General features: G+C 35.9%; 2 protein-coding genes across 5 annotated transcripts in view; one reads left to right on the forward strand and one right to left on the reverse strand.

Annotated features, from left to right (window-relative positions):
* The window catches only part of LOC127861599 (mitogen-activated protein kinase 15-like), a 54131-nt gene extending 43102 nt beyond the window's left edge, over positions 1–11029 (reverse strand). For all 3 annotated transcript variants that reach the window (XM_052400237.1, XM_052400238.1, XM_052400236.1), the window contains exons 1-4: positions 10865–11029; positions 6480–6699; positions 5504–5634; positions 4605–4774 (exon numbers count right to left, since the gene is read on the reverse strand). In XM_052400237.1, the coding sequence (XP_052256197.1) occupies positions 4605–4774; positions 5504–5634; positions 6480–6699; positions 10865–10933 (590 nt within the window). In that variant the 5' untranslated portion in view covers positions 10934–11029. The remainder of the gene's footprint in view (positions 1–4604; positions 4775–5503; positions 5635–6479; positions 6700–10864) is intronic.
* The window catches only part of LOC127861598 (speract receptor-like), a 767747-nt gene that overhangs the window by 421347 nt on the left and 322551 nt on the right, over positions 1–23849 (forward strand). The gene's annotated exons all lie outside the window — the stretch shown is intronic.

Here is a 23849-nt window from a genome sequence, read left to right on the forward strand (position 1 = left end):
ATGACCTTGACCTTTCACCACTCAAAATGTGCTGCTCCATGAGATACACATGCATTTCAAATATAAAATTGCTAGCTTCAATATTGCAGAAGTGACATTACATGAGCAATTTTGACCCATATATTTGACCTTGAAGGATGACCTTGAAGGATGACCTTGACCTTTCACCACTCAAAATGTGCAGCTCCATGAGATACACATGCATGCCAAATATCAAGTTGCTATCTTCAATATTGCAAAAGTATTCATAAAACAAGAGCACCGCCTTGCGGGTGCAGACCGCTCATCTATTTTCTTTTTAAAGGTGAAGGGACTCTCATTTTCAATCACAAAGGAGAGAGGGGCGGAGTGAAGAGGGGTGTATAGTGTGGGGGTGTGGAAATTATTACATTGTCTTCCAAAAATGCGAAAAAAAAAACGCAAAAAAAATAATCCGGGGGGGGGGGGGGGGGTGGGGGGGGGGGGGGGGGGGGGAATATTGGGTGCGATGGTTGGATGGTATTTCAAACATAAAATAATAAAAAGAAATATTTGTGTTTTTTAACCGTTTCAAAAAAAAATAAAAATTGGGGTGGGTGGGGTGGGTGGTGGGGGGGGGGGGGGTAAAGTGTGAGGGTGTGGTGGTAATTTGTGAGATGATCTTTAAAAAATTTAGGGGGAGGGGAGACTTGGGTGGGGGGGAGGGGGGGGGGGAATCTTGGGTGCGATGGTTGGACGGTATTTCAAACATAAAATAATAAAAATAAATGTTTGTGTTTTTTAAGCGTTTCAAAAAAAAATATTTAGGGGGGGGGTGGGGGGGGGGGGTAAAGTGTGAGGGTGTGGTGGTAATTTGTGAGATGATCTTAAAAAACAAAACACAAAAAAAAAATTTAGGGGGGGGGATTCGGGTGGGGGGAGGGGGGGATTCTTGGGTGCGATGGTTGGATGGTATTTCAAACATAAAATAATAAAAATAAATATTTGTGTTTTTTAACCGTTTCAAAAAAAATATTTGTGGGGGGTGGGGGGGGGGGTATAGTGGGAGGGTGTGGTGGTCATTTGTGAGATGATCTTAAAAAAAAAAAAAAAAAAAAAAATTGCGGGGGGAGGGGGGGGGGGAGGGCGGAGGGCACAGGGGATGGTTTGGGTGGAGTCTATTGTGGTATGTCAGGTAAGAGTAGTTTTGTCAAAGTATCAATCAAATCTAATCATAAATAAAGAAGTTATGGCAATTTTAGCAAAATTTAATAATTTGACCTTGAGAGTAAAGGTCATTCAAAGGTCAAGGTAAAATTCAACTTGCCAGGTACAGTAACCTCATGATAGCATGAACGTATTTGAAGTTTGAAAGCAATAGCCTTGATACTTAAGAAGTAAAGTGGATCGAAACACAAAATTTAACCATATATTCAAAGTTACTAAGTCAAAAAAGGGCCATAATCCCGTAAAAATGACAACCAGAGTTATGCAACTTGTCCTTTTACTGTACCCTTATGATAGTTTGCGAGTGTTCCAAGTATAAAAGCAATATCTATGATACTTTAGGGGTAAAGTGGACCAAAACACAAAACTTAACCAAATTTTCAATTTTCTAAGTATAAAAAAGGGCACATAATTCTGTCAAAATGCCAGTCAGAGTTACATTACTTTGCCTGCACAGTCCCTTTATGATAGTTAATAAGTATTGCAAGTATAAGCCAATAGCTTTGATACTGTAGGAATAAAGTGGACCTAAACACAAAACTTAACCAAATTTTCAATTTTCTAAGTATAAAAAGGGCACATAATTCTGTCAAAATGCACGCCAGAGTTATCTAACTTAACCTGCCCAGTCCCCTCATGATAGTAAGTAAGTGTACCAAGTTTGAATGCCATAGCATTGATACTTTCTGAGAAAAGTGGACCTAAACGCAAAACTTAACCAAAATTTTCAATTTTCTAAGTATAAAAAGGGCACATAATTCTGTCAAAATGCACGCCAGAGTTACCTAACTTTGCCTGCCCAGTCCCCTCATGATAGTTAGTAAGTGTACCAAGTTTGAATGCAATAGCATTGATACTTTCTGAGAAGAGTGGACCTAAACGCAAAACTTAACCGGACGCCGACGCCAACGCCGACGCCAAGGTGATGACAATAGCTCATTTTTTTTTTTCAAAAAATAGATGAGCTAATAAGCGATTTGGGCCACATATATTTGACCTCTGACCTTGAAGGATGACCTTGACCTTTCACCACTCAAAATGTGCAGCTCCATGAGATACACATGCATGCCAAATATCAAGTTGCTATCTTCAATACTGCAAAAGTACTCATAAAATGAGCGATTTTGTCCACATAATTTTGACCTCTGACCTTGAAGGATGACCTTGACCGTGACCTTTCACCACTAAAAATGTGCAGCTCCATGAGATACACATGCATGCCAAATATCAAGTTGCTATCTTGAATATTGAAACACTGCAAAAGTGTACATTAAATAAGCGATTTTGACCCATATATTTGACCTTTGACCTTGAAGGATGACCTTGACCTTTCACCACACAAAATGTGCAGCTCCATGAGATACATATGCATGCCAAATATCAAGATGCTATCTTCAATATTGCAAAAGTTATTGCAAATGTTAAAGTTGGCGCAAACCAACCAGCAGACCAACCAACCCCAACAATATGTCCCCCACTACTATAGTGGGGGACATAAAAAGCAAACTATGAATTCTTTGTTTGTTCATTTCCAATAGTTGTTGTCAAACACCTTCCATTGTTCGTAAAACTTGAAATAGGTGCATCAAACTTTGAAGCGTTTAGTATTTGTCACAGTTATTTTACTGAGAAGGGGTAGTACCTTTGCGGTAGATAATTGAACTGTTAATTGGCACTACCCCTGGTAATTGTCATAACGCTTATGCTTTCGGGCGAAACCATTGTTTAATACAGGTTTATAAGGTTATTTACCAAATAACGTAAATGTAATGGTCCAGTGCCCTCAGGCATGCACCTGCCATGTTTTATGATGTTAACACCCCTATGATGTTAAAACCCCTTGATCAAAGTGTCATTAGATATCGAAAACAGGACCGAAATTTGGTAAAATAGCACTGTAAAATATGCTGTCCGAAAACTTAGAGACATTAATTATGGACGACAACTCGTGTGTCCGAAAATTAAGTCACGAAAAATAATTATTTTCGTTAAAAAAGGGGGTGTCCGAAAAATTAGAGTGTCCTAAAACATAGAGTAATTACAGCATTGAGACAGTGACCTTTGACCCAGTGACATAAATTTCAATAGGGATCGTCTACTGCCCAAGGCCAATGCACATGGGAAGTTTCAAGCCAATCGATCAATTGGTTGACCAGTTTTTTATCAGAAACTATGTTCACACAAAATGTGACAGTGACCTTGACTTTGACTTAGTGACACCAAATTCATTAGGGGTCATCTACTGTCCAAGGCCAATGCTTATTTTAAGTATCTAGCCACTCTGTAAATGAGTTGACGAGTTATTGATACGAAACGATTTTCATACTTATTGTGACAGTGACCTTGGACCTAGTGGTCACAATTTCAATAGGGGTCATCTTATGTCTAAAGCAAATTAACATGTGAAGTATCATGCCAATCAGTCAATTCCTTGACGAGTTATTGTTTGGAAACTCGTCTACCGACATACTGACAGACATCCAGCAAAATAATATATACCTCGTCTTCTTAAAAGGGGGGCTAATTAAGAGAGATTTATATTAGTCCATGAATATTAAATTGATTTGTTTAAAACAATGAAGCCATAGTCTAACAAATGCTGTGGATTGATAAAAATGATAGACAACCAAAGTTCTGTTTAAGGACATTTCTTATAAGCAAGTCCTTTTTTTTTAAATGACCAAATACACAGAATGTTTCAGTATGACTTATTGTGCCGCATGAGTTGGCAACTATTCTGTCATGAAATCAAAGTACTGAATGCAACATCAGCAGCAAACAACCTCTAACTGACGTATCGCTAACACTTATGCCCAACAATAACTGGAATTTGAAATTTGGGTAAACTGGTCCTGATAAATGTACATCCAAGTGTTGACCCAGATTAGCCTGTACAATTTGCACAGGCTTATCAGAGAGGAAACTTTCTGCTTTGATGGATTTTTATGTTCGAATGATGTTTTCCCCAAACAAAAATCCAGCCTTGCCGGAAATTCAAATAGTAACTTATCAGAAAGCAGATCAACATTGGAAGTTTGATTCGTTTTCAGTCAAATTGAATTTTTTTTATAATCCTCCAATATTTGTTTCCACATACATGAATATGACCATTCCTCCCACTTATAATAAAGTGTGGCAAAAATGACAACAATTAAAACTTGTTTGCAACATTTGTAGACATAATGATATAAAATTATAATTTTTTGGCCTAGTAGCAACACTGTTTACATAAAAGTACACATAATTATGATTCTTCTTTGCCTATACTTTGTAGAATCTCTTAAATCTGCATTGCCTTACACATTGTGTAACTTGGCACAAGCACAAGGAGACTGGTCCTTAATGCTGATAATATATTATAAATTGAGATGTCTAAATGATTGAACTGAAATGAGGCTCAGATTTCAACATTGACTCACCTGTGAGAGGCCAGCAGTATTTCAGGAGCTCTGTACCAGCGTGTGGCTACATACTCGGTGAGGTTGGGATCGCCAGTTTCAGCATCAATGCTGATCTGTGACAGTGAACGAGCTAATCCAAAGTCACAGACTTTCACCATGCACTCACTGTCCAGAAGGATGTTTGAAGGCTTTAAAACAAGACATAAACTCAAAGCATTTGGATATTTTAACACATGATTTACATGAAAGCATTGTGACTTTATCATGATTTGCAGTGTTGATTTGAAACCTGTCAAGACATTTGATGATTGCACACAGATGCTCCCACATAGCATTTTAATTTTCAAATTTTAGCTTTAACCTGTTTGACATCCATGTTTGAGGTAAAGAGACAGGCGTAACAAGTCACACGTCGTAACAGTATGTTAAACATCTGTAACATGTTACTTTAAAATCTGGCAATATATGGAAAAGTTAAGGTTCAAAAGGATTTTTCAATATTATTTTTTATTAATATTTTGGCGAAAAAAATATGAGAAATATCTGAATAAAATATTTGAAAAAATATAACATCTTTCTGTTTGTTTAGTTGGAATGCTCACTGCTTTCATCAGCATTTCAGTGATATCACAAAATCGGGAATGTTAACTCATATTTTTCCTGGATTTGCTGGTTTTACTATTGCTTAGTGTTCATAGTCATGCCAGGAACTGACAACTGCCTTACTTAAATCTGAAGTAGGGGGAAAATGGCCATAAAAACAATATCATGACCAATAACCTTACATATTATGCGGCGGGAATCTACAAAGCAAGCTGGCTCAACAACACTTAAAACCAACGCAACATGAGTCTGTCAATAATTAAAATTTCAGTTCAATGATTTGACCATTTATACATTTTACTATTGTAAAATACCTTTTGATCTCTGTGTATCACATTTCCAGAATGGAGGTATTTTGTTGCTCTAAACAGCTGATACATAATGTAGCGCTTATGTACATCTTTCAGAATGTTACCGCGCTTGATAACATTGTGTAAATCAGTTTCTGAAAGAACAAACCATAAATAACGAGTAACATGTGTTGCAACAAAAACAACATTTAATTTTGTATTCAGAAATAAAGACCACCACTCAGTGTTACTCTCTTGTAATGACAATCACAACTTCTGAGTACAAAACAATGTCAAAACAAGACTATTGCCAAGCAATGCAAGTCCCCCTAATGGTGAAACTCCACCATTTTCAGCAATATGTCTACTCTATTTGTTGCCATAGCAGCCAGAACTCTTGATGTAGGAACAAAATGAAATGACGTGCATAATCTCCATATTGCCGTCTATCCAATTTCAGGTTTCATGAAAAAATATGAAGAACTTTTAAAGTAAACACTGGATCCATAATTTTGAGAAATATTTCTATTTTATTTGATGCCATAGCAACCAGAATTATTTATGTAGGAACAAAATGAAATGATGTGCACCATCTCTTTATTGCCATCTATCCATGTTTCAAGTTTAATGAAAAAATGTTTAGAACTTTTAAAGTAATCGCAGGATCCAGAAAAGTGTGACAGACTGACTGACTGACAGACAGAGCGCAAACCATAAGTCCCCTCCAGTTTCACTGGTAGGGGACAATAATGACAAAACTAATAGGAAGATCTCTACTGTCTCTAGGCTCTTGTTGTTGCTTACTTATGAATTTTAAATATAATATTTTTTATAAGACTTTCAATAGAACTAAAAAATAAGGTTTTTATTCTACTCACACTTCTATGAATGTGATGACAATAAATCCAAGAAAAGGGCGTTAAATATTAACATAAATTGAAGTTGTAAACTATATTATATACATGTATTATACAAAAATAACAATAATAATCATTATTACCCATAAATTCAAAGACTAGATAAATATCTTTATCATTTTCTGCTTTTATGACATTGTGAAGTTTGATTATGTTGGGGTGTTCTCCAAAGTCTTGTAAAAACATAATCTCTCTGAATGTCCTCTGAGCATCTGTCTGGTTACGGAAAGCATCAAAGATCTTCTTGACAGCAACAACTTCCCCTGTTCTTCTATCAATTGCCTTCCACACTATGCCATATGCCTAAAAACGAAAAAATCCCATTTAATCTATAACAAGTCATTCAAAGAGACAACTATAAATCTGCTGTAAATAAAAAATACCTTAGGAGTGGTAACCTTGATTTTTAGCGAGTATGTTTGATTCATGTTTTCAGCAAATCGCCTCCATTACCTAAAGATTGTGACTAAGTTATAAAATGAAATTCTGTAAATTGTTATAGAAAATAGACAGAAAACTAAAAAGAGAAACATTTTCACTTGGAAGTATGACCTTGACCAGGAGTGACTTTGACTTCCTACTGCACATTCTGTCAATACTGTAGCCAATTTCTCAAAAATCCTTCAAATGGTATAGGAGATTAAGAGTGGACGCAAACATGGAAGCTAGAACCTTTGACCTTAAAGTTCAACCTTGACATCAGGGACCTCAATCTAACAAATCTGCCACAGAATATCGGCAGCAGTCTCCCACCTGAAAAGTTTTTTTTTCCCAAAAAAACTTTTTCCCCCTCAGAAAATGAAAACAAACACACAAAAATTGCTGATTTTTAGTTAAAAATTGACCGTTTTTTTGTATGTAACCTTAATCAATTAGACGCTCAATAATACATCAGAAAAACAAGCGATGTGTTTGTGAAACACTATGTCCCCATATATATGACCTTTGATCTTGAAGGATGACCTTGACCTTTCACCACTCAAAATGTGCAGCTCCATGAGATACACATGCATGTCAAATATCAAGTTGCTAGCTTCAATATTGCAAAAGTGACATTAAATGAGCGATTTTTACCCATATATTTGACCTTTGACCTTGAAGTATGACCTTGAATTTTAATCACCACTCAAAATGTGCAGCTCCATGAGATACACATGCATGCCAAATATCAAGTTGCTATCTTCAATGTTGCAAAAGTTATGGCAAATGTTAAAGTTGGGACAAACAAACAAACTGTCACAGAGTTACAAATATTATTGTATTATTATTTGATTTTGATTATAAATTCACACAATATCATAGTTATAGTTTGTCTACTGAATTGCAGTACAGTAGAGGGTTACTTTGAACCACATGTTTAACTTGATATTGATTACATTGTGTTAGTTACAGTCTTGGAAGTCTTCTCATGTTGAATTCACACTTAAGATGCAAACTGTATGCTGACTGTATGCTTATCAGCTCTAGCTATAAATAATGACTGTGGCTAAAGATCTAAAGATTCTTAGACTAGGTGCTAATTAATTACAGTCTTATAGAAGTAAGGAAGTAAGGTACTGTATGTTGGATGAGAGATAGATATGATTGGTCAGTGAGATGTGTGGGTGTGACTTGGAATTAAGGATCTGTATGATCGATGGATGAAGGGAGAGATACGATTGGTCAGTGAGATGTGTGGGTGTGACTTGGTATTAGGGATGAAAGGGTTTCAAAAGAGTGACAAGTTAGCTTATGAAGGAAGGAAGTAGAGGTCAGTAAGAAAAAGTAAGAAAGTCAGTTACAAGTTAGAAAGACAGTTGGAAATAGGAGGATGGAATTTGTTAAATAAGATCTGATAAGAATTTAATAGAGTTAGGAAGGAATGATTGTTGAGACATTATAATGAATTAATACAAGAGTAAGCGCAGCAAGCGAGTTGTGTTGTGCTAATCATAACAAGGGCACAGATTTCCCCCGGTCCGGTTACAAAACCTACAAAACAATATGTCCCCCAATATAGTGGTGGGGGACATAAAAACACCCAAACGATCAAAAACGGCCGGAAGGTGAAGGTCAAAACAACATAATGTCTCATAACAGCATGTCTTATTTTAAAAAAAAATCAACAGTAAAACATTCGCCAAATTTAAAAGAATTGATCTTCTGTTCAAGCAACAGTCCCTTGCCCAGTCAGATGCATTTTGTTCCACTAGTACTACTAGTCATGATGCAAGATTGAGTAAAAATCCACCATTCTGTCCTAAAGACAGTCACATATAAAGAAAAATATGTTTATAAGAGTTAAACACATTTGTTGTTTTTTGTTAAACAGATTCCCACATTTACACAACAGTCCTTAAAAAGGTATAGGAAATATGGTGCAGACATGAACATGGAAGCAAAAATCTCACTTTTGACCTATAAGTACAACTTTGACCTTGACTTGGCATCATAGACTTAAATATTTTTAACATGTCAGTCTCCCGATAAGCTTCAAACTTTTGAGGCAAGATTCATTAAAATTTGTCAATTGATATTAAGTTATTGAGCAAACTAGAAATGGCGCGGCAGAGGCCGACGCGTATCCCCACGCCGAATGTTTGACCTAGGTGTGCCCCAGGGTTGGTAATGGGGCCATGCATAGCTGAGATTGACCGTATTGTCATAAGAGAAGTTCATCATCAATTAAAAGTGAATTGGTGTAGAAATGAAGAAGTTATAGTAAAAGGCAATTTTGGGTGGGTGTGACATATGTGGGCAGGGCGCCCCAGGGTTGGTAATGGGGCCATGCATAGTTGAGATTGACCGTATTGTCATAAGAGAGGTTCAGTATCAATTTGAAGTGAATCGGTGTAGAAATGAAGAAATTATAGTAAAAGGCAATTTTGGGTGGGTGTGGTCTATGTGGGCGGGGCGCCCCAGGGTTGGTAATGGGGCCATGCATAGTTGAGATTGACTGTATTGTCATAAGAGAAGTTCAATATCAATTTGAAGTGAATCGGTGTAGAAATGAAGAAATTATAGTAAAGGCAATTTTGGGTGGGTGTGGTCTATGTGGGCGGGGCCCCAGGGTTGGTTATGGGGCCATGCATAGTTGAGATTGACCCTAATGTCATAAGAGAAGTTCAGTATCAATTTGAAGTGAATCAGTGTAGAAATGAAAAAATTATAGTAAATGGAATTTTTTGGTGGGTGTGGCCTATGTGGGCGGGCGCCCCAGGGTTGGGATTGGGGCCATGCATAGTTGAGATTGACCCTAATGTCATAACAAAAGTTCAGTATCAATTTGAAGTGAATCCGTGTAGAAATGAAAAAATTATAGTAAATGGAAATTTTTGGTGGGTGTGGCCTATGTGGGGGGGGCGCCCCAGGGTTGGGAATGGGGCCATGCATGGTTGAGATTGACCGTATTGTCATAGGTGAGGTCCAGTATCAATTTGAAGTGAATCGGTGTAGAAATAAAGAAGTAAATGTAAAATAACCTAAAAAAATGAGTGATAATTTCTGACGCGGCCCCACCCCAACCCCTATAACTTTTGACCCAGGGGTCAGATCAAAATTCCAAATAGTGCAGGGTCGCACATATGCTCATAGCTACCATGTGTGTAAATTTCAAGGTTCTAGTGCTTTTAGTGTAGGAGGAGATAGTGGCCAGGACGGACGGACAGACGGACGGACGGACGGCGGAGATCACCACAATATCCCCACCTTTTTTTCAAAAAGCGTGGGGATAACAAGAAAGTGTAACAAGCAAAGGAGGAACAATAGGCATTGCTACAAATCCCCAAACCCAAAGAAATAACACTCCACGACTGGAGTACAATCACCAGTCAGTGACGCTAATAATATGTCTCTATACTAAATGTTAATTTCAGTAAACATACCATAGTTTACATTTAGGATGTGAATTAAATCAGACAAATATCAATACAATTACAAGTTAGAACTGATTTTCCCATCATGCACAATATTACTAACCAATAACCAATCAAACATACATACTCATACCATCAAAAAGTAAATGGTAAATAAATTGGTATCAAGGGCAACATAATTTAACGTTGAAGACTTATATGCGTGTCTGAAGAATGTTCACAATAAGCAAAAGTCATTAAACTTATGACTGTATACTTTTAAGTAACTTCTTAGTATTTTAAATAAAAACATTTTCATAATTATTTTATAACACGTATTTTTATAATAGCTTCTCAAACTCAATAGCTAAGAAGTTGTTTTAGTAGCGATTTTAGTTTGACAGCGGCAAATAATTATATGACGTGTATGTGTTTATAATTTATGTTCATTCTTAAAGAGGACTTTTTGTGGATAACGACAATCACTGTAAATTAAGGACAGGACACGGCCAGTTAATTTCATGCACAAACACATTCTCTAGCTCTATGCGGTCAATATCAGTACCTTTTTTCAAATAGGTGTGATAACACAGACATGCTGAAATGGAATCTTAGCAAATCATTAAAAGACGAACCCCTTTCCCAAGTCTCTTTTTGATTTCATATTTTTTCGTGATATGTGGTTCAACTTCAGAAGTACTCATTTTAGCAAGTTGTATTCTAAGATGACAGCCATTAAACCTGCTTACGACTAAAAACGCTTATTCCGCTCATAAAGAAGGTCGAAACACAACGTTATCTAGTGTTGATAAATAATCCTTATATCTTTTATCAAACATAGAAAAGTTTTTAAAATATTATATTAATTAAATAATATAATATTTTTATGATTAATCTTCGCGCAAATATTGAAATGAGAATTAAGGAATGTAAATTTGCTGGACTACTTTATGCAAAGCACCTGTTTATGACGTAATCAAAACATGCGTATTTACACTAGTTACTACCGTTACTGGGGTTCAGCGAATAACCCGGAAGTTTTCATTTGATGCAAGAGTTATGTTATTTCGCGATATATAATATAAAGATAAAAGGGATCGAAAGAATGATACTTTATCAGTCTGGTACAGTTATTAAGATTTAATTAAGTTATCAGATAAGAAGATGATCATTATGCAATTTTGTTGCATAAAAAAGTTTTCTCATTTTTTTCATTAATCGGTAGCTCATCTGATATAATCGAAATTTTCGGACACTATTTTTTCGGACAACCCGGTTTTTAGCAAAAATTATTATTTTTCGGAAATATGGATTTTCGTCCATGATAAATGACTTAAAAATTTTCGGACATTTTATTGTAGAATTCTATTTTACTATGTTTCTGTTGTGGTTATATGATGACAGTCATGACACTTTGAATTTTTGATCAGATCTATAATTTATAAAGATATAAAAATAAACAACCTGCCAGGCATGTGCTGAAGGCAGTGAGCCATGGAATTGGGCGTTTTGGGATAAATTACTATTTATATTGGTAATAGAAAATGGTGTGACCGTCACCCAACAGCTTAAAGTAAAATATATATTAATGTTCTTTATTTTATAAGGCATGGCATTTTACAAGCTTGTGCTGTAATTCGTTAAACAATTGACGCTATACAAATTGCAAACTCATTTCAGATCATCAGTGCAATATTAGAGTCTTTAAATTTTCAGACACCTGAATTGTTTGGATATTTGTTATATCTTAATTTCCTGACATGAAAAAAAAATAATAATATTTTTTATAAAGTGTTCCAAAACTTCAAAGGGCCTTTTCACAGGTTTTGGCATTTATTGAAGTTTGTCATTAAATGCTTTATATTGATACTTGTTTGTCATTAAATGCTTTATATTGATACATGTAAACATTGGTTCTAAAAAGCTCCAGTAAAAATCAAGAATAAATATATAAAAAAAGTTACCCTCAACAGGGCTTGAACCACTGACCCCTGGAGTGTTGGAACAAAAGTCTGCCATTAAGTCCACTTGGCCCTCTGTGCTCATACAATGCAGGATGCATTTATAGCTCGGTGTTTTCGGAGAAAACCTGAGGTATTGTCATAGCCAGCTTGTTGTGTCGTCCGACGTCCACGTCTTGCTATAACCTTAACATTTTGTTAAGGTTTTGAACATTGGCTCTAAAATCAAATTGCTTCCACCTACAATTATGAAACTTCATATGTAGATGCACCTTGATGAGTTTTACACGCCACACCCATTTTTGGGTCACTAGGTCAAAGGTCAAGGTCACTGTGACCTTTAAAAAAAATATGACAAGCTTTCATTTATTCAAAACTGCACCCGTAGCCGAGCGTGGCACCTGTTATGATGTGCTCTTGTTTACTTTATATATTAGCAATCCTCCTAGTTTCACAAAATATTGCGACAATAAGAGAACTCTTTAAATTATTCAATTGTTTCGCGTTGCAACGCTTTATAATTTTCAGGTTTTTAAATCGTCAAAAGATGCATATAATTGCTATTTTTAGCATGGTTATTGTTCAGTATTACTATTTTCGCACAAATATCATAACTACAACAAAAATGGGCGAATCTGAAGCATTTTTTTCAATTTGTCAATTTACGGAAACATGAAAAAAAACCTTTAAAGTAATTACAGTAGTTGCCAGGGGTTTTTATCTGATTTTGGGGAAAGGGCCTGGCCTTTTTTGAGGGGAAAAAAATCGCGCAAAATGCCGGATTTTGGGGGGAAAAATCACGCGAAACGCCGGATTTTGGGGAAAATAAGGAAAGTCTTAAATAATCAATTCAACATATTTTGCTGTTTTTAAAACAAAATCAAGGCAACAGATAATTTAATTATGCAATATGTTATTTTTTCTACACTGGATCAGGTTAACTTATGTATTTAAAGTTTAAAAAAAAAAAAGAAGAAAAAAAAAATTTATTATTTTTTTTTTTTAGGGGAAAAAAATTAAGTCTGGGGGAAAAATCTGAGGGGAAAGGGCCGATTTTCGGCGGGTCCCAAAGAAGGAAAAAAAGCCCTGGTTGCAATAATCAAAATATCAGCTACTGACCCTATGTGTTGCAATTTGTTAAGGTTTTTTTCATGTTAAGTTCTGGCCTGGTATTTACATGGCATTGTATGCTTGAAGAATAATGATAATAATCAAAGTTTCAAATACATCAACTCTTCCTAACAATGTCTACATTTATGTAATGGAAAATGCCAAGATTTTCCGAATTATAGAATTGTGAAGTATATCAAGTTATTTAACCCTAAGGAAAAACTGCAACAATATCTTGCATAAAGTCTTTTAAAGGGACCTTTTAATGTTTTGTATAATTAACAAAATTAAAAAAAATGTTTCACTGTTCACATTATCAAGTTGTAGCATTAAATGACAAACTTCAAAACATGCGAAATTCTGTGTAAAGGTCTCTTTAAAGGGATCTTTTCCCGGTTTGGTAAATTGAAAAAAGTTGTTTCAGATTCGCAAACTTTCGGTTTAGTTATGATATTTGTGAGGAAACAGTATAACTGAACATTTGCCATGGTCTAATATAGCCATTATATGCATCATTTGACGATTTAAAAACCTAAAAATTATAAAGCGTTGCAATGCGAAACGAATTAAATAATTTGGAGAGTTCTGTTGTTGTCGTTTAAATTTGTGAAACTACGAAAATTGCTTATATTATGTATAAAATAGGCATCTGATGTATGCTTGGCAGGATAGCTCATTTGGCTAATGCTAATGCGTTTTTACTTCAGTATTCCGGGGGTCACTTGTTCGAGCCCTGCTGCGGGCTACTTTTTTTCTTTTTTTAAATTTTATTTGTGATTTTTTACTGGAGCTTTTAAAATTTAATGTTTACATTTATCAATATAAAGCATTGAATGACAAACTTCAAAACATGCCAAAATCCGTGAAAAGGCCCTTTTAAAGCCATGTACCATATAAACCTTTAGCAACGAAATCACTGTCATAAGAATTAGTCATTATTTAAATTACACTGTTATACACGACACACTTTTAGCTTCCAGCATAAGGCCAGACCATCAGACATTTGCCTCGGGTAACTGTCAATTCAAAACTTCCTGCTATTGGTTTAAAAACAGTTTTATTAAGCTTCCTTTTGAGTGTTTCTCCATAAAAGGCACATAATTTGATGTTTGTTTTTAAAGGTATTGTGTTTGTCTCATGTACTTGGTTGATTTAACTCGATTTTATAGAAACATGTGGGGCATATTTTTCTACATCTTTTTTGCCTTTACAGAGAAGAACTTTGAGCTGTATGTATGTACTCATAAAAGCACACAGCAATCAAGAAGAACTATATGAGATATATAATGAAAAAAAATCATATTCATCATTAGAAGTAATTAAAAATTTCATTACGCTTCAGATTAAAAAGGTACTGTCTCGGTAATTGTGAACCTACCCATTATTTGTTGTGCAAACATTATCCAACTATGGCCCTGATAGAATACCGTATACTTTCGCTTTTAAGGCGCCCTCGCTTATAACATGCACCCCGACTTCGGACTTTCAATTTATTAGTTGAATAAAAAGAAACACAAGAAAGAAATTGAAATTAAATATTTAAAAAAAAAATGATGCTGGTCAAAAGGAATGCGTAATATGAAATGTTGACATGTCATATTATGGATACATATTACATGAACTTCAGTTGTATTCTTGTTTTTTCTTTTACTGGATTTAAACCCATGAATAAGAATACTCTGCATTATATAGGTACTTCTATTATACAGCACCTACATAAAAACAGAGGAATACTGGTATTTCGATATTTTTAGCATTGTTTAAAATGCAACACGTGTCCCGGCTATAAACTATTAAGAACTCATTCTTCAGAGCGAAGATGGATTGCTTATGTATTGCCTGCTTACTAAAGCAGTATTCCTCAGCAAATTATGCATTTCAGATTCAATAAACAGAGTGTGTTATACATGGTAAAAAGTGACTTGTAGGCTACTCGGGAATAGAAGTGTCTTTGTCATTGAGATGATCGGTAAACGATGTCTCCATCAAAATTTGTCATCCAACCTTTTAAACATTTTAATTATCTTGAATATGTTAGTAAACTAAAATATAACATGGTGTAACATAAATGGACATATTGGTCTTTTATTTGAATAATAAGAACGTTCTGATATAATTCGAAATATTTTTATGTTGTTGAAATGTGTACTGACAATCCGAATCATGCTGTTTATCGATGGAATTTTTTCGTGTTTTTTTTAAATATATAATTCAATGTTCTTCCGTGAATGTCTTTCTTTGCAATATGAAGTGCTATACAATTAATCAGCTAAACAATGTTTGGTGTATGAAAACCAAATGAACAAAAGATAAATGCAAAAAAGCTGAAGAACCCATGCACCTCTCACGCGTGGCATTTGTTGTTCTCTTTTATGGAAATACCATCAGTTATCAAAGTATCGCCATTTCCAACGTGTATCAGGAGTGTCTTCCTTATCAAAACCCTTTTAAGATATTCAGTATATTTGGTTGTTCTAATAAGAAAAACAAACATTTTCACTCAGACGATTGCATAGAATATACATTAGAAAAAATACATATTTATTTTTATGAATACAATTTTCATGTTTATGTATTGTTTAGTTTTATCATGTAAGGTGAACAGATTCCCATATAAGTCGGACGCATATTGTTGATTTTTAGCCTCGGCTCGGCTGTACCCGAGGTATTGTCATAGCCAGCTCGTTGTGTCGTGTCCCAAACCGTAACATTTTGTTTACCTTTTGAACATTGGCTCTCAAATCAAAGTGCTTCCACCTACAACTTTGAAACTTCATATGTAGATGCACCTTGATGAGTTCTACACATAACACCCATTTTTAGGGTCACTAGGTTAAAGGTATAGGTCACTAAGACCTCTAATATAAAATTTTAAGATAGGCTCTAAAATCAAAATGCTTCCACCTACAACTTTGAAACTTCATATGTAGATTCACCTTGATGATTTCTACATGCCACACCCATTTTTTGGTCACTAGGTCAAAGGTCAAGGTCACTGTTACCTCTAATATAAAACTTTAATATAGGCTCTAAAATCAAAGTGCTTCCACCTGCAACTTTAAAACCTCTTATGTAGATACACCTTGTTGAGTTCTACATGCCACACCCATTTTTGGGTCACAAGGTCATAGGTCAAGGTCACTGTTACCTCTTATATAAAACTTTAACATAAACCTTAACATTGACTCTGAAATCAAAGTGCTTCCACCTACAACTTTGAAACTTCATTTGTAGATGCACCTTGATGAGTTCTACACGCAACACCCATTTTTGGGTCACTAGGTCAAAGTTCAAGGTCACTGTTACTTCTAATATAAAACTTTATCATAGGCTCTAAAATCAAAGTGCTTCCTCCTACATCTTTGAAACTTCATATGTAGATACGCCTAAATGAGTTTTACACGCCACACCCAATTTTGGGTCACTAGGTCAAAGGTCAAGGTCACTGTTACCTCTAATATATAGCTTTAACATAAGCTCTAAAAGCAACGTGCTTCCACCTACAATTTTAAAACTTCATATGTCGATACACCTTGATGAGTGTAGACGCCACAACCATTGTTGGGTCACTAGGTCATAGGTGAAGGTCACTGTGACAAAAAAAATCTGACAAAGTTTCATTTGTTCAAAACTGTACCAGCAGCTGAGCGTTGGCACCCATTATGCGGTGTATTTGTTGAAACCTGCTTTCCACTAAGAATTCAGGAGCTTTATAAGATGTTTCAATATGACCATCATTACACAAATGCCAAAATCTAACATATAAGATGTGTTGTTGATTCTGCTATTTTAAAGTCATTATTCCTGCATAATAGTAACAAATCATAAGGACAGTATGATCTATGAATACCCAAAGATCGGAAACATCCATTTGGACTAATAGAAAGGATCAGAAATTCTCGCCGCGAATACGAGATCTGCATCAGGTGACATCAATCGGGCCGTTTGAAGATTTCAGGCCGTGGCATACTTTTTTATTGAAAGGTTCATACCTGCCTTAGCCGTAAACAGTAATTTTATTTAAGTTTCTGAATCAAGTATCATCTTAAAATTAATATAAAAAACAAACAGCTGAAATAAAATGGATGAATTTATATCAAAATGTTACGGCGATGTTCGACATATTTCCTAAACTAATGTATTTCTTTATTATACCCCACTAAACGAAGTTTAGGGGGGTATATAGGAGTGAGCTTGTCTGTCAGTCTGTCGGTGTTCGCTCTCTAATTCAAGAAGTTTTCATCCGATCTTCACCAAACTTGGTCAGAAGTTGTATCTACATGATATCTAGGCCAAGTTGGAACATGGGCCTTGCCGGGTCAAAAACTAGGTCACGTGGTCACTTAAAGCGTTTTAAATATTCAGCATGTTGTCCGCTCTCTAATTCAAGTAGTTTTCATCAGATTTTCACCAAACTTGGTCAGAAGTTGCATCTAAATGATGTCTAGGCCATGTTCGAACATGGGTCATGGCAGGTAAAAAACTAGGTCACGGGGGTCACTTGGTACGTTTTAAATATTGAGCATGGTGTCTGATCTCTAATTCAAGTAGTTTTCATCGGATCTTCACCAAACTAGGTCAGAAGTTGTATCTAAATGATGTCTAGGTCAAGTTCGAATATGGGTATTGCCGGGTTAAAAACTAGGTCACTGGATCACTAAGTACGTTTTACACATTCAGCATAGTGTTTGTTCTCTAATTCAAGTAGTTTTCATCCGATCTTCACCACGCTTGGTCAGAAGTTGTATCTAGATGATGTGTAGGTCTTGTTCGAACATGGGCCATGCAGGGTCAAAAACCAGTTCACGGGGTCACTTAGTGCGTTTTAAACATGGTGTCCGCTGTATTTTGTGAAGAAAACATGCAAAATATTCTGTGTCAATGCGGCATGTGGGGGTATTCGTCACGTCTGTGACAAAGCTCTAGTAAAATTTTTCAAATAAAGTGTACATTTTATATTAAACTATACAGCAGGAAATGATATATTTGTGTTGCCTTCACTTATTGCTGATAAAAAAAAATGTTAGCGCGAAAATAAACATTTGAATACACATCTGCGATAGAGGCGGAAACGCATTCTCTTCCAGAGAGACCATGTCCCCAATGTGGATTAAGAGTGTTTACTGGTATGCCTTTGACACCACATGCCTGCACATGTGTAGATAAGATTAACGCGATACAATGACGCTCATCACTTTCTCATGTGATTGAAATCTCGTCCCCAGGCGAATTTCCTTGAAAACCTGACAACGCTAATCTTTGTTTCTTGACAGATCTTTGAAAATAATAATAATTATTTAATATTGTATATAATTAGGTCATGATATGTTCTTTTTATTTTTTAGGTGACATAACCGTGAAATTGGAAGAACGTAACAACAACACCAGGGGAAAATTTCGTAATTTTTCAAGACAGGTTGCTGGAGAAGTCTTTGATGTGCCTGAAAACAACCAGGTGATATTTGCATACAAGACCCAATACACAAACTTAGTTCAGACAGGGCAGATGTGCTTTTCTTGTGCGAATCTAAATATGAAAAATCCTGAAACGCTGTTTGACAGCGAGTATTATCCCCAGGTGGCATTCTTGTTCGTTCACAGAGATTTCCATTGTCAGGGATTTGGAAAACTCTTGCTGTCAGAGGGACTAAAGATTATAAAAACTATGAGTGGGGATCGGCCAGTGAGACTTCAAAGTGCTTGGAATGCCGTTGGCTTCTTTGAAAAATTTGGATTTCATATGGTTGCTAAACCGTTTGAGACTATGCACGGTGGATCAAATTTGTTTAAATTCATGGTAAATATGGAAATGTCTTAGATTTAAACAGCTGCAGAGTGATAAAGCTGTGTTCCCTATTACACTGTGTTCTTTCTTGATGTTAGGTGAATAATTGTTGCTAAATTGCAATGATAGGATATTGTTTAAGTATAAGAATATTGAAGTAAGTGTTAGAAGAATGAATTTAATTCAACTCAGAATTTAATGATGCCAGTTTAATGACTTGTTAAAGAAGTTTATATAAAATATCACATTCCCTTTTTATAAGGTCTTATGGAATGATTTCTTCATGTATACCATAGGTCTGCTTTAAATAAACTCCTATTTAAATAGTATTTTTATCATTAAAAATATGATTTAAGTCCTTTTCGTGGGAAATGAATAGAAGTACTTGTTATAAATGAATGTTTACATAAAGGGAGGGGTCAGGTGGTAGCATGATAACTTTTGCGCCTGCTTGTCCCGGCCTTGAAACTTGAGGACCGCACATTTTGTTGTTTTTTCATTTAGAACTATCTTAAATATAATAATTGTGATGGTTGCATCTAAAACATTCTTCAAAAATACAAAATCTTGAAACAAAGTCCTTTGATATCATAATAGCAGATCATTGCTTTTTTGTATTACAACCATTTGCATTGGTTACTTTATCGTATTGTGTTCAGTTTATAATATGTTTGTATTATATTTGTCTGATTTGTTATTTATATAAGGGTATTTACAGGTAATTCTTTAATTGCTTTGGTTAATGGTGCCATTCAATAAATAATGATTGAATTAGCATTTTTTTATTACCCAATATCTAGCTATAGGTACTATAATGCAGGATGTAAGCCTTGTGAACTTATCTAAAATTTAATTAAATCCGCTCTGCTTATTTTTATGCCCCCCTTCGAAGAAGAGGGGGTATATTGCTTTGCTCATGTTGGTCGGTCTGTCGGTCCGTCCACCAGGTAGTTGTCAGACGATAACTCAAGAACGCATAAGCCTAGGATCATGAAACTTCATAGGTACATTGATCATGACTCGCAGATGATCCCTATTGATTTTGAGGTCACTAGGTCAAAGGTCAAGGTCACGGTGACCCGAAATAGTAAAATGGCTTTTGAATGATAACTCAAGAGCGCATACGCCTAGGATCATGAAAGGTCATGGGTAGATTGATCATGACTCGCAGATGACCCCTATTGATTTTGAGGTCACTAGGTCAAAGGTCAAGGTCACGGTGACCCGAAATAGTAAAATGGTTTCAAGACGATAACTCATGAATGCATACGCCTAGGATCATGACACTTCATGGGTAGATTGATCATGACTCGCAGATGACCCCTATTGATTTTTAGGTCACTAGGTCAAAGGTCAAGGTCACGGTGACCCGAAATAGTAAAATGATTTTCGGATAATAAATCAAGAACGCTTTTGCCTAGGATCATGACACTTCATAGGTACATTGATCGTGACTCGCAGATGACCCCGATTGATTTTTAGGTCACTAGGTCAAAGGTCAAGGTCACAGTGACAAAAAACATATTCACACAATGGCTGCCACTACAACGGACAGCCCATATGGGGGCATGCATGTTTTACAAACAGCCCTTGTTTTCCTTTGCTTCCATTTCCTACAATCTTACGTTTTCATAAAATGTGCATATCTCTAAAAGATAATGAGAGATAAATAATTGTAATAAAATATAAGGCCATTAACAGACAATCCTTTAAGACTTTAAAATGTCTAGTAAATTGGTGATGAGCAGCTTTACTCTGCTCAGCTTTAACAGGTGTTGATTTCTTTATTGACTGAGTTTTTAACGTAATGAATTGCTTGTTTTAAATAAGATTTATGAATGCCATGTTATTGAAATCAAAACAGTTGGTTTGTAGATGAAATTAATTCTATATGAGTAATTGAATATATATTACAAAAACTAATGATTGCTTTTAAGATAAACCGTAATTCCTTCACCCACAACATTACACTGTACATGTACACGTATCAACAAATGTTTATTTCAAACATGTGTGACAAATTAATGGGACCACTATATTTAAAACAAGAGCTGTCAGAGGACAGCGTGCTCGACTATTCGAGTGCTTGACAGTATAACGTAAGCCATTATGGGAAAATTGTTCATATTCAATAATTTATAAGACGATCTTTCAAAAATAAAAAAAGGAAAAAAAAAGTTGGTTTTTTTTTTTTGGGGGGGGGGGGGGGGTAGGGGGGTGAGAGGGGGGTATAATATGGGGTGTGGTAATTTATTAGATGATGTTTAAACAAAAAATAGGGGGGGGGGGAGGTTGGGGGGGAAGGGATTCTGGGTAGGGGTGTGGGGTATTGTTTGGGTGGAATCTATTGTGGTATTCAGGTAAGTGTTGTTTTGTCAAAGTAATAATAAAATGTGATCATAAATAAAGAAGTTATGGCAATTTAAGCAAAATGTTTAATTATCTAAGTGTTAAAGGGGCCATAATTATGTCAAAATGCTTGATACAGTGGTCTGCTCTTGTTTATAGGTTGGGGTCATGTTGGTAAACAAGTATGCAACATATACTAGTAAAAGCAATATGTCAAAGGATATAGGAAATATTTGGGGTAGTATGCATACTTTAACATAGATTTTTCAATTATATGCATATTCTAAGTATAAAAGGGGCAATAATTATGACAAAATGCTTGATAGAGTTGTCTGCTCTTGTTTATAGGTTGGGGTGATGTTGGTAAACAAGTATGCAAAATATAAAAGCAATATGTAAAGGGACAATGAAAATAAATGGGGTAGTACAAAAACTTTAACATTTGCTGCATATTCTAAGTGGAAAAGGGGCCATAATTATGACAAAATGCTTGATACAGTTGTCTGCTCTTGTTTATAGGTTGGGATCATGTTGGTAAACAAGTATGCAAAATATGAAAGCAATATGTCAAGGGACAAAGAAAATATTTGGGGTAGTACGACTACTTTAACATTTGCATGCTAATGCAGACGCTAACGCAGATGCCGGGGTGAGTAGGATAGCTCCACTATATATATTTCATATAGTTGAGTTAAAATTGTCATTGATACACCTAACATTCTTGGGGAAGTTCTGTTTCTTTATATGTTACATGTAAAAAATAATTGTATAAATGCATCAATGCCAAGAAATTGTTTATCTTAAATTATTTGATACAGAAATTTAACGTTTCGTTTGATTTGTTTATAAAATCTATTGACACCACTGTCATGGCTGTTTTTTCATTAGTCTTATCGTTTAAATGTATTTTATAGAATAATTAATATGTTTCTTAACTAGAGCAAATGTATTAGTGCTTGCAAATATGTCTTTCAGAGATTCCATTTTTATACGCCCGTATAAAATACGGGACGTATTATGTGAAACCCCTTGGCGGGCGGCGGGCGGGCGGCGGGCGGGCGGCGGGCGGCGGGCGGAAGGCATCACTTTGTCCGGACTCTAATTCAAATTGTATTCATCCGATCTTCACCAAACTTGGTCAGCAGTTGCATCTAGTTGATATCTAGGCCAAGTTCGAATATGGGTCATGCCGGGTCAAAAACTAGGTCATAGGGTCAATAAGTGCATTTTCAAAGGGGCCACTTTGTCCGGACTCTATTTCAAATTGTATTCATCCGATCTTCACCAAACTTGGTCAGCAGTTGCATCTAGTTGATATCTAGGCCAAGTTCGAATATGGGTCATGCCGGGTCAAAAACTAGGTCATAGGGTCAATAAGTGCATTTTCAAAGGGGCCACTTTGTCCGGACTCTATTTCAAATTGTATTCATCCGATCTTCACCAAACTTGGTCAGCAGTTGCATCTAGTTGATATCTAGGCCAAGTTCGAATATGGGTCATGCCGGGTCAAAAACTAGGTCATAGGGTCAATAAGTGCATTTTCAAAGGGGCCACTTTGTCCGGACTCTATTTCAAATTGTATTCATCCGATCTTCACCAAACTTGGTCAGCAGTTGCATCTAGTTGATATCTAGGCCAAGTTCGAATATGGGTCATGCCGGGTCAAAAACTAGGTCATAGGGTCAATAAGTGCATTTTCAAAGGGGCCACTTTGTCCGGACTCTATTTCAAATTGTATTCATCCGATCTTCACCAAACTTGGTCAGCAGTTGCATCTAGTTGATATATAGGCCAAGTTCGAATATGGGTCATGCCGGGTCAAAAACTAGGTCATAGGGTCAATTAGTGCATTTTCAACGGCGCCACTTTGTCCGGACTCTAATTCAAATTGTATTCATCCGATCTTCACCAAATTTGGTCAGAAGTTGTGTCTAGATGATATGTAGGTCAAGTTCAAATATGGGTCATGCCGGGTCAAAAACTAGGTCACGAGGTTACTTAGTGCATTTCAAGCATTTAGCATGGTGTCCGCTCTCTAATTGAAGTAGTTTTCATCTGATCTTCACCTAATTTGGTCAGAAGTTGTGTCTAGATGATATGTAGGTCAAGTTTGAACATGGGTCATGCCGGGTCAAAAACGAGGTCACATAGTGCATTTCAAGCATTAAGCATGTTGTCCGCTCTTTAATTGAAGTAGTTTTCATCTGATCTTCACCAAATTTAGTCAGATGTTACATCTAAGTGATATCTAGGTCAAGTTCAAATATGGGTCATGCCGGGTCAATAACTAGGTCTTGAGGACACTTTCAAGCATTGAGCATGGTGTCCAAAACCCTCGAACGGGCGTATCTTGTGACAGTTTGGCACTCTTGTTAAAGACTGTTTTTCCTGTTGGGATTCAAATGCCACTTAGTC

Source organism: Dreissena polymorpha, chromosome 16 (assembly GCF_020536995.1).
Source record: "Dreissena polymorpha isolate Duluth1 chromosome 16, UMN_Dpol_1.0, whole genome shotgun sequence".
Lineage (NCBI taxonomy): Eukaryota > Metazoa > Mollusca > Bivalvia > Myida > Dreissenidae > Dreissena > Dreissena polymorpha.